Source organism: Enhydra lutris, unplaced genomic scaffold (genome assembly GCF_002288905.1).
Source record: "Enhydra lutris kenyoni isolate GAN:26980312 unplaced genomic scaffold, ASM228890v2 scaffoldscaffold7, whole genome shotgun sequence".
In the NCBI taxonomy this organism is placed as follows: domain Eukaryota; kingdom Metazoa; phylum Chordata; class Mammalia; order Carnivora; family Mustelidae; genus Enhydra; species Enhydra lutris.
In genome coordinates this window covers 8,891,546-8,910,465 of record NW_019154091.1, presented here as the reverse complement: position 1 = coordinate 8,910,465, position 18,920 = coordinate 8,891,546, and the positions used below count along the sequence as shown (strand labels likewise).

General features: G+C 38.9%; 1 protein-coding gene across 1 annotated transcript in view; it reads right to left on the bottom strand.

The window, feature by feature from the left end:
- LOC111142154 (FYVE, RhoGEF and PH domain containing 6) overlaps positions 1 to 18,920 on the bottom strand; it is a 113,164-nt gene that overhangs the window by 59,179 nt on the left and 35,065 nt on the right. Inside the window, exon 3 of the mRNA XM_022495143.1 lies at positions 17,946 to 18,093. Within this exon, the coding sequence (XP_022350851.1) occupies positions 17,946 to 18,093 (148 nt within the window). The remainder of the gene's footprint in view (positions 1 to 17,945; positions 18,094 to 18,920) is intronic.

Here is an 18,920-nt window from a genome sequence, read left to right as displayed (position 1 = left end):
TATAAATATTGTTATGCAAAAAAAATATTCAAAGTAGGGTATAAAACCAATGACTTACACAAATAATCTTTAAGGAGTAATCAGTTATTCATTCAGAATGCATTAATACTGCTGTCTAGTTAGCCTAGGATATTTTGCCTTGCTCCTTTACCTTAGCTCCCAAACTCTAACCTTTTTTCCCCCCAAACTCTATCTTTAAAGGAACAATTAGATAGATGAATTTGACCTCCATCCTCATTATCATTCTGCTTTCCTAAGATAGGTTGTTGAATGACTATGACCAACAGACTGGGTAAGTTTTGCTCAACTGAGCAATATACAGCACAAGATACTCAGCTCCATTCACCAGCTCACATTCCTCAGGAAGCAGTCTATGCACAGTGTGATCTTTCAGATCATGTATCAGTCATGTGCTAATAACCATGACTATGTACACATACTCACATACACACGCATACGCACACACACAAGGATAATTGTTGTTTTCCTATCATAACGGGTTTTATCATCTGTAGCTAGGAAGTTTAATTTTGTAAAATACAGGATATCTTTTTAAAATTGAAGGCCAGAAGAAATGCATTAAAAATGAAAAACAGGGGGTATAAGACTCTTGATCTCAGGGCTATGGGTTTGAGACCTACACTGGGTGCAGAGATTACTTAAAAATAAAAATAAAAATGAATATTAAAAGAAAGAAAAAAGAAAAACCTAAATCACTGGAAGAACTAAAACCTTAACTCAGCACTCTTATTTTCAAGTGATGGGAGGTCCCATACAGGTCAAGAGGTACTCTTAGCAGTAGTTTTAAAAGAACCTAGTTACAGGGGCATCTGGGTGCCTCAGTTGGTTAAGCATCTGCCTTTGGTTCGGGTCCTGATCCCAGAGTCCTGGGACTGAGCTCCTGCTCAGCAGGGAGTCTGCTTCTCCCTCTCCCTCTGCTCCCCCCCAACCTGTGATCTCTAATAAACAAATCAAATCTTTAAAAAAAAAGAAAGAAAGAAAAAAGGAAACCTAGGTACACTATAGATGGTGAAGCATTTGACTAGCAAAGCCACCTAAAATGTATACTACCTTTATACAAAAATTTTAAGTAGGTGTACTTTACTTTTGGCATCTCCCTTTTGTTTTCTTTTCTCTTTTTAAAGATTTATTTATTTATTAGTTGAGAGAGAGAGAGAGCACACAAAGGCAAGCAAGCTTGGGGTGCAGGGGTGGTGCACAGAGGGAGAGGGAGAGAGAGAATCTCAAGCAGACTGCGCTGGGTGGGGAGCCCAACTCAGGGCTCAATCTCACGACCCTGAGATCATGACCTGAGCTGAAATCAGGAGTTCAGCTGATCGAACTAAGCCACCCAGGCGCCCCTGCCTTTCCTCCTTTTATAACTCTGCGCTTATTAAGTCTCTACTCCAAATACCTTTTTTCTCCGCAGGACCTTCCTCTGCCAGGCTCTCTTTAGAGAGAGGTGTATGGTGACTCCACAGTCAATGTTATTCCTGGGCAGGTATCATGCTTCTGTTCCAGCAGGGGACAAAAAAGACTTTAACTTGGGGCCTGATAATCCTTATCTGTCAAATGAAAGTGTTGAACTTACAATTTCAAAATCTTAAGAGTCAAACGTTCAATATCTCAGGTGTGGCATGGCAAATCAGTGAGAAAGACAGTAGTGGCATTCAGAAGCAGCTCTGGAGCTGGGGACTATGAAGTATGTGTTTCCTTTCTAGAAGGTGAGACTATAAACTTTGGCGGGGCGGGGGGGGATAGTGAGTACTGGCATAAAGATAGACATGTAGATCAATGGGAAAAAACAGGGGCAAGCAAGCCCTTAAATTCGGTCACTAGGTTCTTGACAAAGTTGTCAAGGCAACTCAATGGAAGAAAAGATTTTGGTTTGCCTGGGTGGCTCAGTTGGTTAAGCGATTGCCTTTGGCTCAGGTTATGATCCTGGAGTCCCAGGATGGAGTCCCACACTGGGGTCCCTGGCTCGGCGGGAGTCTGCTTCTCCCTCTGACCCTCCCCTTCTCATGCTCTCTCTCATTTTCTCTCTCTCAAATAAATAAATAAAATCTTTAAAAAATAAAAAGAAAGGATTTTGTTTTTCAACAAATGGTTGAAAATGAGTGGACTGGTTAGATATCCATAAGCAAAAAGATGAATTTATAAGCTAACTGACACCACATACAAAAATTTAAAAATGTATCCTGGACTTAAATGTAGGAGCTAAAACTATAAAACTTCTAGAAGAAAACCTTTGTGACTCTGCATACAGTAACAGTTTTTAGATATAACACCAAAGGCATGATCCATAAAAGAAAAAAACACCAATAAGTTAAACTTCATAAAATTAAAACTTTTAGGCTCAAAAAGACACCATAAAGAAAATAAATTTCAGATAAACCCTGGTGGTAAAAAAAAAATAATTGCAAACATGATTCTGTGTCCAGTATATGTAAGATGTGACTAGACATTTCATTAAATATATAAGAATAGCCAATAACTTCATGAAAAGATGTATAAGAATATAAGAATATAATCAGTCATCAGGGAAACGCACATTAAACCACAGTAAGATTCCACTTCATATCCACAGAATGGGATTAAAAAAAATCAGAAAATAGTGGGGTGCCCGGCTGACTCAGTCAGAAGAGCATGCAACTCTTGATCTTGGGGTCAAGGATTTGAGATGATTAAATTGCTATATATTGAAGTACTAGATTACTAAAAAACTAAATAAACTTAAAAAAATATCAGAAAATAGCAGGTGTTGGTGAGGATATAGAGAAACTGGAACCTTTATCTACTGCTGGTGGAAATGGGAGCCTTTATTCATACATTGTGATTGGAAGTTTAAGCTGTCTTCTAATACACTAAAGGCAGAATTTGCATTTCTTATCCTCGTTATTCTGAGATCATTCCAAGAGGAAGGAGTGACCACCATCCTTACTCCATAATTTAAAACTCTGTCTATCCAACATTTGATAGAAATGTTAGTAGGAGAAAACAGCTCTACCCTCAGCTGATTCACATTGCTCTACAGTCAAATGTGAAAATATTAATGATCATTAGAACTTCCAAGCTGCTCTTAAATTTCAGATTCCCATTGAACTGTCTTGGAAATTCTGATTCTGTAGGTCTGGGATGGGGCAGGAGAGTGGCTGCCATAAGATAAATTTAAGGATAAATTTTTAAAAATCCCCAGCCTTCAAGAAGTAAATAAGGAAAGCATACCAAATAAACAACTATTCATATAACTATGAAATGTACTTACATCTTGAAGTAGCGAAAGATTCTAACAGGCAGAGGTGTATAATTCAGGAAAAGATTCACAAAGAATAAAGCATCCATCCAATGCCCTTTTGTCACTCCTTAAACACATCATCAAGTCTCTGTATACTAGATACTGTAGATATTTACTCATCAAAGTCAGAAACCTGCACTCTTTCTTCTCCACCTTCTATGATCACATCTGAGTCATCAAGTCCTGACAATTTATCCTTCTGAATGTTTCCTTAAAGCTTCATCGATCCTTACCTCTCCTGCCTCCTTACTTCTTGCCTACACTACCGCAGGAACCTAAGTAGTTTCCTTGGCTCTAGATTTAACTCCACTGCAATCCAGTCTCTACACTGCCACCAGAGTAATAGTTCTAAAACGCAAATACCTTAGTTCTCAGGTTGAAACTCATTAGCAACTCCCTATCACCTGTGGGCAAAAAAGACGCAAGTTTCCGTTGCTATGCATTTAAGACACTCCAAAGTATGTGTAGTTATCTTCATTAGTCCATTCCTGCTCCCCAACACTGTACAGTCTCTCCTCCAGCCATGCTGGAATCACCCTGCAACTCCAAGTCCGCTCTGCCCTTGCATGTCTGTCCCTATATGCCCTTCCTTCTGCTTTGACTTCCCTCCATATCATTTCTCCCCTCCTCAAAGGTTTCTGCCTATAACATTCCAACTTATCCTTTACGACAGCACTCAAAGGTTTTCTCTATGAAAGGCTGCCTTGACATTCTCTCCCCACCACTGTCACAGGATAAGTTATTCTCTTATTCACATAGTATTTACAGAACTTTACTCCAGGGGATTGTGTTTATTTGCTGACATGTTTAATGCTCTCTAGTTTAGGACCTTACTTACCTACTGTATACAGCACAGTGTGTGGTCCACTGCAACTGATATGCATGAATGTGTACAAGAGTGGCTGTCACTTTCTCAGAATCTAAGAATGGAGCACACTGCTTTTGACTATGTACTGAGTAACATGAAAATGTAATTTCAAACTAATAGATCAATGTGAAAAAAAAAAAAAAGGTAGGGGGTTGGCCTAGATGATTAGGGCCTCCTGTGATTCTAAAATTCTAGGAATCTATGTATTCTGTTGTCTAGTTTACCTTTTAAACCAGGACAACTACAGAGCTAAAGAGGGCTAGTAACTACTAGAAAATTATCCAATGAATTACAATAATTTTCAAAGTAGAAAGTCAAAGATAACTAAGAAACAAAACAAAATGAAAAGTTTTGTATTATCTTCAACTTGGAAGAACAAATGACTTATTCTGACCCAAGTCAAACAATGACGGAAAAATACACCGCAATGTAAAACCTCCAGAGGCCATATTTGGCGTCTTGACTTTTCAGTTAATGACAGTCCTCACTTAAATTACATCACATTTTAGAGCAGACTGCCTGTTAAATAACGGCATCTCCCAGAAGTACTCTGCTCTGGAAGCTGAAACATTAGCCACAAATGAAATTACCTCATGAAGATCATAAAATAAGTCAAATTCCAAAACAGAACCTTTGATCTGAAACCCAGTTTCATGTTCTGACCTCTTGATCATAGCCCAGCTCTGTAAATTCTTAACCGTGTTCTTGTCTATTCCTATTTGTTCACTACAAGTAAAATTCAGTGAAATTTATCCATTACTTTTTAACAGAATTCTTAAAAGGCCTCTGCTATGCTACTCAAGGGCTCTATTGAAAAAGCAAAAAGCTGAACAACCAGATCTGCCTGAGAAACACCTTTATCATTAAATTATCCCCCCAATGAGGTAACACCATAATTAGCCTCTCAAGAACAAAGTTCTTGTGTTTTCACCCGTCTCTTCATAAGGGTACATATCACATCAGCTATTTTACAAAGAAAATTTGGAAAAGAGGTAGGGAAGTCAATATGCAGGAAAGGCGAACAGTGGTGAATATTCTAACCATAATGAAGGAGAATGAAAGATCTCAACGTCAACCATTTGTTAAGCACTAAAAGTAAAGAACCCGAAACATCAAACTAAAAAGGTGGAACATGAAAAAAATAGAGATTACCATGGCTATTCACTACCATCTCAAACATGTTCCATCAACATCATTCAGCTTCTTTGGCTTATCCCAAGTTATGAGCAGAGATATATTTTGGTTAAAAAACCCACTTCAGCGGGCTTCAAGGCAAGTTACTTAACCTGTATAAAAAAACTCCTTTTCCTCATGTAAAAAAAGAATAATACATATGTCATATATATATATCCTAGCATGTTTTTAAAGATTAAGTGTAATACCTGTTACCATAGTACAAAGACAAGAATAGGTACACAGGTGTGGTACAAAATTAATATTCTTCCCTTTCCAGGTACTTTGTTTACTTTTGCAGGAGTATTTCTTTGAACATCTGTTTGCTCTCTCTTCACAAAGTTAAAACAAGGGCCCAGTGGCATATACCCTTTATTTTCTCCTCTACTAAGTCTGGCAGTTTCATAAGGAAATGTTACTGGCACTGAAACATGATGAGCTACGTGCTCATTATATGTCCACGGACTATGGCACCTGTTTCTCACGTGATTCATGGCCTGCAAAAGATATTCTCAAGTCCTAACCCCCAGGGACCTCAGAATGTGACTTTTGTTGGAAATAGGATTGTTGCAGATAAAATTAGTAAATTAAGATGACGTCATATGGGACTAAGATGAGCCCCTAACCTGATTGGTGTCCTTCTAAGAAGAGAAGAGATGCAGACATGCATGAAGGGAGGACACTCTGACGACAGAGGCAGAGACTCCAGCTCTTGCCAGGTATACGCCCAGGAACTATGAGAACCGTAGGCAAGCTACCAGGAAGAAGAAAGATTCTCTCCTATGGGCTTCGGAGGGAACATGGCCTTGCCGACACCTTGAATTCAGACATCTGGCCTCCAGAACTGTGAAACAATAAACTTCTGTTGTTTTAAGCCACCCAGTTAGTGGTATTTTATAACAGCAGCTCTAGGAAACCAATACAACCTATCATAAACACAATCTAAGGGGCGCCTGGGTGGCTCAGTGGGTTAAAGCCTCTGCTTTCGGCTCAGGTCATGATCCCAGGGTCCTGGGATCGAGCCCCGCACTGGGCTCTCTGCTCAGCAGGGAGCCTGCTTTCCTTCCTCTCTCTCTGCCTGCCTCTCTGCCTACTTGTGATCTCTGTCAAATACATTTAAAAAATAAATAAATAAATAAATAAACACAATCTAAGAAGTATATTATAAGTGCCTAATGTGCATAAACTTTCTTGACTTCAGAAGTGTTTTTACAACTAATACTTGGCATGTTACAACTATGTATCCTATAGGATCTGTGGAGTTACGCAGGGGATTACTGTCTCATTGTGTCAGTTAAGAAATGGAGGATCAAAGAAGTTATAAAAGAAGCTCTCACCCTAAGACCCAGAAATTGCACTACTGAGTATTTATGCCACAGATACAAATGAAATGATCCAAAGGGGCACCTGCACCCCAATATTTATACCAGCAATGTTCACAATAGCCAAGCTATGGAAAGAGCCTAGATGTCCATCGACAGATGAATGGATGAAGAAGATGTGGTGTATATATATGATGGAATATTACTCAGGCATCAAAAAGAATGAAATCTTGACATCTATAATGATGTGGATGGAACTAAAGGGCACTATGCTGAGCAAAGTAAGTCAATCAGACAAAGACAACTATCATATGATCTCACTTGCATGTGGAATTTAAGAAATGAAACAGAGGATCATAGGGGAAGAGAGTAAAAAATCAAACAAGATGAAATCAGAGAGAGAGACAAACCATAAGAGACTCAATCACAGGAAACAAACTGAGGGTTCCTGGAAGGGAGGGACGAGAGGGAATAGGATAACTGGGTGATAGACATTAGGGAGGGCATGTGATGTAATGAGCACTAGATATTATATAAGACTGATGAATCACTGACCCCAACCTCAGAAACCAATAATACATTTTATGTTAATTAACTGAATTTAAATTAAAGATAAATTTTTTAAAAATGTCTCAAATAGGGACATCTGGTTGGCTCAGTCAGAAGAGAATGAGACTCTTGGTCTTGGGGTGGTGAGTTCAAGTCCCATGTTGGATGTGGAGATTACTTAAAAATAAAATCTTTGGGCATGCCTGGGTGTCTCGGTCAGTTAAACATCTGCCTTTGGCTTAGGTCCTGATACCAGAGTCCTGGGATTGAGCCCTGCTTCGGGCTTGGAGCTCAGTGAAGAGCCTGTTTCTCCCTCTGCCCCTCACCCCTCTTGTGCTCTCTCTCTCTCTCGCTCACTCTCTCTCTCAAATAAATAAGTCTTAAAATAAAATAAAGTCTTTAAAAAAGTTTTGAAAAAATAAAAGAAGCTCTCTCCCTAAGCTTCTACTTCAAAGACCTTTGGGTTGATGTATATAGGGCTATACCATAGGCATTACTCTGTACAATTTTTCACTTGGCTTTATTGTTTTCCCTATAGTAAGATTATTTTGATAGTTTTATTAAAATATTCATATTCCATAAAATGTATTTTTACCTTTCTACAGTCCATGGTTTTTAATATATTCAAGGTTATATAATCATCACCACCATCTAACTTTGGAACATTTTCATTACCCCCAAAAGAAACTCCATGCCTATAAGCAGTCACTCCCTATCCTCCCTTCTGTCCACCTTCTGCAACCATTTATCTTCTGTCTCTATGGATGTCCTTGTGCTGAGCATTTCATGTAAATGGAGCTGTACAACATGCGGTCTTTTGTGACTGACTTCCTTCACTTACCCAATTTCTAAGGTCCATCCATGTTGCAGCATGCATCAGCACATTTACAAACTGCTCTGTAATACTCAATTGTGCGTATATACTACATTTGTTTATACATTCATCAGTTGATGGCTCCATTTATCAGTTGATGGGCATTTGAGTTCCTTCCATTTTTTTAGCTATGATGAATAATGCTGCTGTGAACATTTTGCACTAAGATTTTCCTTGGACATATGCTTTTTTCACATGGGTATATAACAAGGAATAGAATTGCTGGGTTATATGGTAACTCCAAATTTAACATTTGGAGGAACTGCCAGACTATGTTCCAAAGAGGCTGTATGTACCATTTTACATTCTCACCAGCAATGTACAGGGGTTTCAATTTCTCCATATTCCTGGCCATCTGTTTATCTCCTTTGAAAAAAATGACTAATTTTAGCTCATTTTTTTTCTTTTTAAATTTAAATTCAATTAATTAACACGTAACGTATTACTGGTTTCAGGGGTACAGGTCTGTGATGCATCACTCTTATATAATACCTTACCATCACTCTTATATAATACAGTGTTCATTATGGCACACACCCTTCCCAATGTCCATCACCCAGTTGTCCCATCCCTCCGCCCATCCTCCAGCACCCCTCAGATTTTTCCCATGCCCAAGAGTCTCTTATGATTTATCTCCCTCTCTGGTTTCGTCTTGCTTTATTTTTTTCCTCTTTTTCCCTATGACCCTCTGTTTTGTTTCTTAAATTCCATGTATCAGTGAAATCATGAAAATTGTCTTTCTCTGACTGACTTATTTCACTTAGCATAATACCCTTTAGCTCCATCCATGTCACTGCCTACAGCAAGATTTCATTTTGAGGGGTGCATAATGTTCCACTGTACATATATACCATATCTTCATCATCCACTCATCTGTCAATGGACATCTGGACTCTTTCCATAGCTTGGCTATTGTGAACTTTGCTCCTATAAATATTGGGGTACAGCTGCCCCTTTCTATCATTCCATTTTTTTTTAAAGATTTTATTTATTTATTTGACAGAGATCACAAGTAGGCAGAGAGGCAGGCAAAGAGAAGTTGGGGGAAGCAGGCTTCTTGCTGAGCAGAGAGCCTGATGCAGGGTTCAATCCCAGGACCCTGAGATCATGACCTGAGCCAAAGGCAGAGGCCCAGCCCACTGAGCCACCCAGGCACCCCTCGATCACTCCATTTGTATATTTGGGGTAAATAAACAGTAGTGCAATTACTGGGTCATAGGGTACTTCTATTTTTAACTTTTTGAGGAACCTCCATACTATTTTCCAGAGCAGCTGTACCAGCTTGCATTCTCACCAACAGTGTAAGAGAGTTCCCCTTTCTCTACATTCTCGCCAACATCTGTTGTTTCCTGACTTGTTAATTTTAGCCATTCTGACTGGTGTGAGGTGGTATCACATTGTTTGATTTATATTTCTCTAATGTCAAGTGATGTAGAACAGTTTTTCATGTGTCTGTTGGCCATTTGGATGTCTTCTTTGGAAATCTGTTCATTCTGCCACCCATTTCCTAATGGGATTATTTGTTCTTTGGGTGTTGAGTTTGTAAGTTCTTTATAGATTTTGGATACTAGCCCTTTATCTGATTAAGTCATTTGCAATTATCTTCTCCCATTCTGTCAGCTGTATTTTGGTTTTGTCGAAGGTTTCCTTTGCTATGCAAAGGCTTTTTTTCTTGATGAAGTCCCAACAGTTCACTTTTGCTTTTGTTTCCCTTGCCTTTGGAGGTGTGTTTAGCAAGAAGCTGCTGCAGCCAAGGTTGAAGGGCTTGCTGCCTGTGTTCTCCTCTAGGATTCTGATGGAATTCTGTCTCACATTTAGGTCTTCCATCCACTTTGAGTTTATTTTTGTGTATGGTGTAAGAAAAGGGTCCAATTTCATTCTTCTGCATGTGACTGTCCAATTTTCCCAACAGCATTTGTTGAAGAGACTGTCCTTTTTCCACTAGACATTCTTTTCTATTCTGTTGAAGATCAGTTGACCATACAGTTGAGGGTCCATTTCTGAGTTCTCTGTTTTGTTCCATTCATCTATTGTCTCTGTTTTTGTGCCAGTACCATACTGTCTTGATGATGACAGCTTTGTGAAAGAGCTTCAAGTCTGGAATCGTGATGCCACCAGCTTTGGTTTTCTTTTTCAATATTCCTTTGGCTATAGGGGTCTTTTCCGGTTCCATACAAATTTTAGGATTATTTATTCCAGCTCTGTGAAAAATGCTGATGGTATTTGGATAGGGATTGCACTGAAGTGTAGATTGCTCTAGGTAGCGTAAACATCTAAACAACATTTGCTCTTGTAATCCATGAGTATGGAACATTTTCCCATTTCTTTGTGTCTTCCTCAATTTCTTTCATGAGTGTTCTATAGTTTTCTGAGTACAGATCCTTTGCCTCTTTGGTTAGGTTTATTCCTAGGTATCTTGTGTTTTTTGGATGCAACTGTAAATGGGATCAACTCCTTACTTTCCCTTTCTTCTAACTGTTGGAGCATAGAAATGCAACTGATTTCTGTGCATTGATTTTATACCCTGCCACTTTACTGAATTCCTGTATGAGTTCTAGCAATTTTGGGATGGAGTCTTTTCAGTTTTCCACACAGAGTATCATGTTCTGTGAAGAGTGAGAGTTTGACTTATTCTTTGCTGATTCAGATGCCTTTTATTTCTTTTTGTTGTCTGATTGCTGAGGTTAAGACATCTAGTACTTTGTTGAAAATAGCACTAGACAGTGGAAGTCCCTGCCATGACCCTGACCAGAGGGGAAAAGCTCTCAGTTTTTCCCTATGAAGAATGCTATTATTGTGGGCTTTTTATATATGGCTTTTATGATATGATATGAGATATGATCCCTCTATCCCTTCGCTGTGAAGACTCTGAATCAAGAAAGGATGCTGTACATTGTCAAATGCTTTTCCTGCATCTATTGAGAAGATCATATGGTTCTTGCCCTTTCTTTTATTAATGTAATATATCACATTGATTGATTTGCAGATATTGAACCACCTTTGTAGCCTAGGAATAAATCCCACTTGGTTGTGGTGAATAATCCTTTTAATGTACTACTGGATCCTACTGGTTAGTATCTTGGTGAGAATTTTTACATCCATGTTCACCAGGGATATTGTTCTGTAAGCCCTCTTTTTGGTGGGGTCTTTGGTTTTGGGATCAAGATAATGCTCGCCTCATAAAATGAGTTTGAAGTTTACCTTCTACCTCTATTTTTTATTTTTATTTTTTAAAGATTTTATTTATTTATTTGACAGGGAGAGACAGAGAGAGAGAGAACACAAGCAGGGGAGTGGGAGAGGGAAAAGCAGGCTTCCCCCTCAGCAGGGAGCCCGATGTGGGCCTTGATCCCAGGACCCTGGGATCATGACCTGAGCGGAAGGCAGCTGCTTAGCGACTGAGCCACCCAGGTGCCCTATCTCTATTTTTTAAAACAGCTTCAGAAGAATAGGTATTAGTCCTTCTTTAATTGTTTGGTAGAACTCCCATGGGGAGCCATCCAGCCCTGGGCTCCAGTTGGGAGATTTTTTATTATGGCTTCAATTCCATTGCTGGTTATGGGTCTATTCAGGTTTTCTATTTCTTCTCTAGGAATGCATCCAATTCTTCCAGATTGGCATATAGTTGCTCATAATATGTTCTTACAATTGTTCGTATTTCTTCAGTGTTGGTTGGGATCTCTCCTCTTTCATTCATGATTTTATTTGGGTCCTTTCTCTTTTCTTTTTGATAAGTCTGGCCAAGAGTTTATCAATCTTATTAATTCTTTCAGAGAACCAGCTCCCAGTTTCATTGATCTTTTCTACTGTTCTTCTGGTTTTTATTTCATTGATATCTCCTTTAATCTTTATTATTTCTCTTTTCCTGTGTGTTTTAGGCTTTATTTGCTATTCTTTCTCCAACTCCTTTAGGTGTAAGGTTAGCTTGTGTATTTGAGACCTTTCTTGTTTATTGAGAAAGGCTTGGATTGCTATATACATCCTTCTGAGGACTGCCTTTGCTGCATCCCAAAGATTTTGAACTGTTTTCATTTTCATGAAAATGTTTCCGTGAATTTTTTTTTAAGATTTTATTTATTTATTTGAGAGAGAGAGAGAGAGAGAGCCCGCGCACAAGTGGAGGGGAGCAGCAGAGGGAGAAGCAGATTTCCTGTTGAGCAGGGAGCCTGACGCGGGGCTCAATCCTAGGACCCTGAGATCATGACCTGAACCAAAGGCAGACATTCAACCAACTGAGCCACCCAGGGGCCCCCAAGTTTCCCTGAATTTTAAAAATTCTTCTTTAATTTCCTGGTTGACCAATTCATTCTCTAGTACAATGCTATTTAGCCTCCATGTATTTGAGTTCTTTCCAATTTTCCTCTTGTGATTGAGTTCCAGTTTCAAAGCATTGTGGTCTGAAAGTATGCAGGTAAGGATCCCAATCTTTAGGTACTAGTTGAGACCTGATTTGTGACCCACAGAATGTGATCTGTTCCATGTTCACTTGAGAAGAATGTGTATTCTGTTGCTTTAGGATGGAATGTTCTGTACATATCTGTGAAGTCCACCTGGTCCAGTGAGTCATTTAGAGCCCTTATTTCCTTGTTGATCATCTGCTTAGATAATCTGTCCATTGCAGTGAGGGGGTCATTAAAGTCCACTACTATTATTGTATTATTATAAACATGTTTCTTTAATTTTGTTATTGTTAGTTTATTTAATTGGCCACTCCCATGTTAGGGGCATATTTAAAATTGTTAGATCTTCTTGTTGGACAGATCCTTTAATTATGATACAGTGTTCTTCCTCATCTCTTATTACAGTCTTTGGTTTAAAATCTAATTTGTCTGGGGGCACCTGGGTGGCTCAGTGGGTTAAAGCCTCTGCCTTCGGCTCAGGTTGTGATCCCAGGGTCCTGGGATTGAGCCCCGCGTCAGGCTCTCTGCTCAGCGTCTGCTTCCCCCACTGCTTCTCAGAGCCTGCTCCCCCGCCCCCGCCTTCCTCTCTGCCTACTTGTGATTTCTGTCAAATAAATAAAATCTTAAAAAATAAATAAATAAAATCTAATTTGTCTGGTATAAGGATTGCCACCCCAGCTTTCTTTTGATGTCCATTAGCGTGATGAATGGCTTCCCACCTCCTCACTTTCCATCTGGAAGTGTCTTTGGGTCTAAAATGAGTCTCCTGCAGACAGCCTATTGATGGCAGATTTTTAACCAATCTGATACCCTGTGTCTTTTGATTGGGGCATTTAGCCCATTTACATTCAGGGTAACTATTCAAAGATATGAATTTAGTACCATTCTTTTGCCTCTAAAGTGGCTGTCACTGTATATTGTTTCTGTTCCTTTATGGTCTATGTTACTTTTTGGCTCTCTTTCTTATAGGACCCCTCTGAATATTTCTTGTAGGGATGTTTTGATTATCACAAAGTCTTTTAGTTTCTGTTTGTCCTGGAAGCTTTTTAATCACTCCTTCTATTTTGAATGACATCCTAGCTGGATAAAGTATCCTTCGCTGTATATTTTTCTCATTTAGCACCCTTAGCCCATTTTTAAAAATTGGGTTATTTCTTTATTATGATTGAGTTGTAAGAGTTCCTTATATATTCAGGATATAAGTCCTTCATTACAGATGTTTGCCAATATTTTCTCCTCCTCTGTGGGTTATCCTTTCATTTACTTGATGGTACTATATGCAGCACAAAAGTTTTTAATTTTGATAATGTCCAATTTGGCTATTTTTCCCTCCCATCACTTATACTTTTGTTGTTGCATCAACGCAGCTTCTGACTACCCAAAGTCATAAAGAGTTATTCTTTTATTTGTTCTAAGGGCTTTATAGTTTCAGCTCCTACATTTAAGTCTATCATCCATTTGAGTTAATTTTTGTGTAAGAGCAAAGGAAGACATCTACTTTATTCTTTGGCACATGGTTGTTCAATAGCTCCAGCACAATTTATTAACCCCTTGATTTCTTTAACTACATATTTTGACTTTTTATATTACATACATTTTTTTGTTGTTACTTGTAATCTATTGTGAAATGAGATTGGTGTAAATAAAGTACTTAAAATAATTATTTGATCAAGGTCAAATGCCTAGTAAGTGTCAGAGACAGGACTGAAGCACAGATCTTAGGATGTCAAATTTCATGTTTTTGTAAGAAAACAATATTACCTTTCATGCAAACATGTTTCCGATTTATTCATCAAAGATAAGAAAAGGTAAGTTTCAAACTACATTTTGATAAACAAGGAATGATTAGAGATACTTAAGATTTTGCTTGCTTCTTTTTAAATATGCCAATAATAACAGCTAAAATCTGTTGAGCAATTTGTGTCAGACCTGTTTTAAACAGTGTATAACCTTAATCATCACAACAATCTTAGAAAATAAAAACAAGTGTCAAAAAAAAAAAAGGAAAAAGAAAAACAAGTGTCTACCCTACTCCCTTGTCTTTTTACAGGTGGGGAAGCTAAGGTGCAAAGATGTTAAATAAATTGCTCAAGATCATAGAGTTGATAAATGATAAGCACTCAGGCAATCCAGCCTCAAAGACTGTGTTGTTGTTCTTCCTCTTCTTTTTTTAAAAAAGGATTTATTTATTTGAGAAAGAGAGGGAGGAAAACAGTGAGCAAGCACAAGTGGGGTGCAGGCGCAGAGGGAGAGGGACAGGCAAACTCCTCACTGAGCAGGGAGTCCAATATGGGCTCAATCCCAAGACCCTGAAATCATGATGTGAACCAAAGACAGATGAACCATTCAGGCACCTGAAGACCACGCTGTTCTTAACCACTTTGAAAGCAAATTACTTAAGAGAAAAGCATTCACCAGGCTATGCTTAAATGGATCAGTAACCATCTAGAAAAGGAGAGTTAGCTCTTTTAATTATTGCCACAGCTGTCTCAGGTGAACAGAGAGTAAGCTTGTCAGGTGGGCCAACAGCTCTAAAAGAGGGAAATTATTAATACATTAGAAGAACATATAAAAATATTAAATGTCAATGGTTAACTGAAGAAATAATCTCATTTTAAAAACAGAAAAATAGGGGTGTTTGGGTGGCTCAGTCAGTTAAGCATCTGCCTTGGGCTCAAGTCATGATCCTAGGGTCCTGGGGTTGAGCCCACTGTCAGGCTCCCTGCTCAGTGGGGAGCCTGCCTCCCCCTCTCCTTCTGTCCCTCCCCCTGTTTTCTCTCTCTCTCAAAAAAGTAAGTAAAATCTTTAAAACAAAACAAATAAACAAACAAAAACCAGAAAAACATAGGCGCCTGGGTGGCTCTATCGGTTAAGCGTTTGCCTTTGGCTCAGGTCATGATCCTGGAGTCCCGGGATCAAGTCCCAAATCAGGCTCCCTGCTCAATGGGGAGTCTGCTTCTCCCTGTGCTCCTACACTCTGCTCATGTCTGCTCTCTCACTCACTTTCTCAAACAAATATTTTTAAAATAAAATAAAAACAGAGAAATATTAAGAGACATACTGCAGTGGGTGGCACAACTAAAGACAAAAACCAATAACATAAAACCAGAAGGAAGGGGCGCCTGGGTGGCTCAGTGGGTTAAGCCTCTGCCTTCGGCTCAGGTCATGATCTCAGGGTCCTGGGATGGAGCCCCACATCGGGCTCTCTGCTCAGCAGGAGGCCTGCTTCCTCCTCCCCCTCTGCCTGCCTCTCTGCCTACTTGTGATCTGTCAAATAAATAAATAAATAAAATCTTAAAAAATCTTAAAAAAAAAACAAAAAACAAAAGAAAAGGAAAGGCCGGTATAAACACAGAGGAAGGAACTCTGGAAGTCTCCAATGACCACAAAACGAATGAGTCAACCAGGCAGTGTTGTGACAGGATGTGTTGGAAAGATGCATAACACAAAAGGGTAGAGAGAAATAGTTCCTTTATACGGTATGTCAGTGAGACTCCTAGTAGAACGTGGACACCACTTTTGGTGCCATATTTCAAGAAGAGGAGAAATCAGAAAGGGTTTGAACAAGAGAAATGAACAGACCCAAACAACAGGAAGCAGTACTTGTTAGAAAAAGAACTTGTAGTTTATCTAAGACAGTGAAGATTGATTTAATTATGGCCCTTGGAGAGGAAGACCACTGGAAGCCTCTTCCCCAAATCCTACAGGCTTTGGCTCTTTCTAGGCATTTATTCCTCAGTCAAATATCACTTTCTTTGAGGCTTTATACTAAGTAGATTCCTTAGTTTCTAGCACATTGCTCTTTTTATTCCCTTCATAGCACATAATAATCTGAAGTTCTCACTATTCTAGTGAATATATGGCCTCTCTTTTCCCATTAGGATGTAAGCTGTTCAAGAGCAAAATCCTTGAACACTGCTTTATGTCTAGTACATACTTTTTATGCCTGGTATATATCTGGGAAATAGTATTTTACAAATATTTGTACCATCTATATATGTGATCTTCAGCGACAAGGAAAGTAAGTTTTCAAATCAGAGATAGCACATAGCAGTAAAGCACCAGAGGAATTACTTAATAGTCAAAGTAAAAACCCACACACTGCTGAAGTATACGCTGGGCCTTTAAGAACAGTCACTCATCTGGCTTAGGTACTTTACACACTCAGAGACCTTAAGGCTAAATAATTTCTAGTGGTTACTTCCAACTCTATGATTCAATACTTTACAGCATAAAGTCTTAAAAGAAATAAACAAATAATCACTGAGTTCTTACCATGTACTGAACAGTGTTCTAAGGCTTTACACAAATCAAATCATTTAGTCCTCATACTTCTGAGATAGATCCTTTTCTTTATAAAACGGGGGCTCTTTAGCTTAAAGATATTAAATAATTTGCCTGCAGTTACTCAACCAGCTTGTATATGGTGGAGCTGGTACTTAAAACTAGACAATTACACAAATTATGCCATTCATTTAAAGTTGAAATAAACTTTAAAAAACTAAAATATATTAAACAGAAAACAACTGCTTGGTAAGTTATGGCATAGAAGTTAGGTGAAACATGGATTTTCTCCTCTATGGTTTGATAGGCTTGCTATGAGGATCCTTTCAAATTCTGTCTTGCTGTAATGTTTCAACATATTGTGGGGTTATTCTTAATATACTATTTTTTCCTTTGTAATGATGCCTTTATTCAAAAAAATATATATTCACAGTGAACCATTCCTGTCAAACTAAAGAAACAATAAAATGAACCTCCATGTCCTGACATATCTTAAATAATTATCAACATGTGGCCAATCTTGTTTCATGTATACTGAAAATACAAGTACTGAATTGCTTCAAAGGAAATCCTGATATGTTATTAATCGCAGCCTTTTTCTATCTCTAAAAAGATTTCATTAAGTCTGAAATGCATCTAATTCCCTTCTTTCAAGTAGAATTGCTAGCAATAGAAGGAACAATCCTTAGAGGGGATTTCCGTTATCAAAAGGAAAACCAAAGGACAGTGCCAAAAATAAATTCCTCAAAAAAATTACTAAACTCTAAGTGATGTGCATTTAGAAATGTGATAATCTTAGGTACTACATTATAGCAGAAACTAATTTTATTTTATTTTTAAAGATTTTATTTATTTATTTGATATATAGAGAGAGAGACCACAAGTAGGCAGAGAGTCAGGCAGAGAGAGAGGGGAAAGCAGGCTCCCCGCTGAGCAGAGAGCCTGATGCGGGGCTCGATCCCAGGACCCTGAGATCACGACCTGAGCTGAAGGCAGAGGCTTAACCCTCTGAGCCACCCAGGCACCCCAGCAGAAACTAATTTTAAATTAGATAATATTTTATAAGTTTTAAGAAAAAAATAACTAGGGATTTTGTGCCTGTCATGCTGATAAATATTATTTCCAAATATTATGAGACCAACAAACACAGAAGTAGAAACACTTAAATAGAAACATATACCTGTTTGTCTCCCAGGTCAGGTTCCCCTTTACTAGAGTCAGAGCTGACATCGTCTTCGTCAGAACTGTTGATGTCTTCTTCCTCATCTGAAGGAAGTTCACCAAGACCAAGATCAAGATCGTTGTGTCCCTCCTGGGATGCTCCAGAACTGCTTCAGTAGAGAATATTGCCTTAGTCACATTTAATAACAAGAAATACTCTCCAAAACCCACATAGGATCAACCGTCTTATTCCTATGATGTAAGCTAGGTATACCTAAGGGATGTGAACACCAGGATAGAAATAGCCAGACCAACCAAACTTCCCCTTCTCTTTTGCTATCTCAGCTGTCAAAAACCCAATTTCATTTTCACAGCTGCCCTAATCCTATGCTTCTCTATCTTCTTCCTTGAAAAGATCAGGTCTCTAGTCCTATGAACCAAGAAGCCTTGGAAGGATGTAACCTAGGTTACCACAAACGGGCACTCACTAGCTACATGGGAACATTCGAAGAGGTTGTGTTTCCCTGGGTCTGTTTTACTTTTTTTTTAAAGCAACTAACAAATCTGCCAGAATTGGGAGGTAATGAACGATGCATGGGCTACTGTGAACATGTGCCCAGCCTCCTTGATTATCCCCAGTTCCTTTTATGTAACCACATCATAAGACATGGGAAGGGATGAGGATGTTAAAAATTCTTGGGCTCTGATCCAGACCTGCCGAATCAGAAACTCCAGGGGTGCAGGGCCCCTAGGGGATACATGCTGGAAGTCTGAAAATCACTGTACCAGGCCATTTACCACCTCCACCTCTCCAGCCTGACGTCATCAACATTTTCCACTTTGTACTGAGACAGATCTCTTCAATCTAAGAGCCATTGTTGCAATCCAGTCTTGGGTGGGGGGGGGGGGGGGGCTATCGCAGAGGTCCCCAGGATTTCAGGGCTACAAAAATTATTCCCTTGGGGCACGTCACCCCCGGGGGTTTCGATTTGGG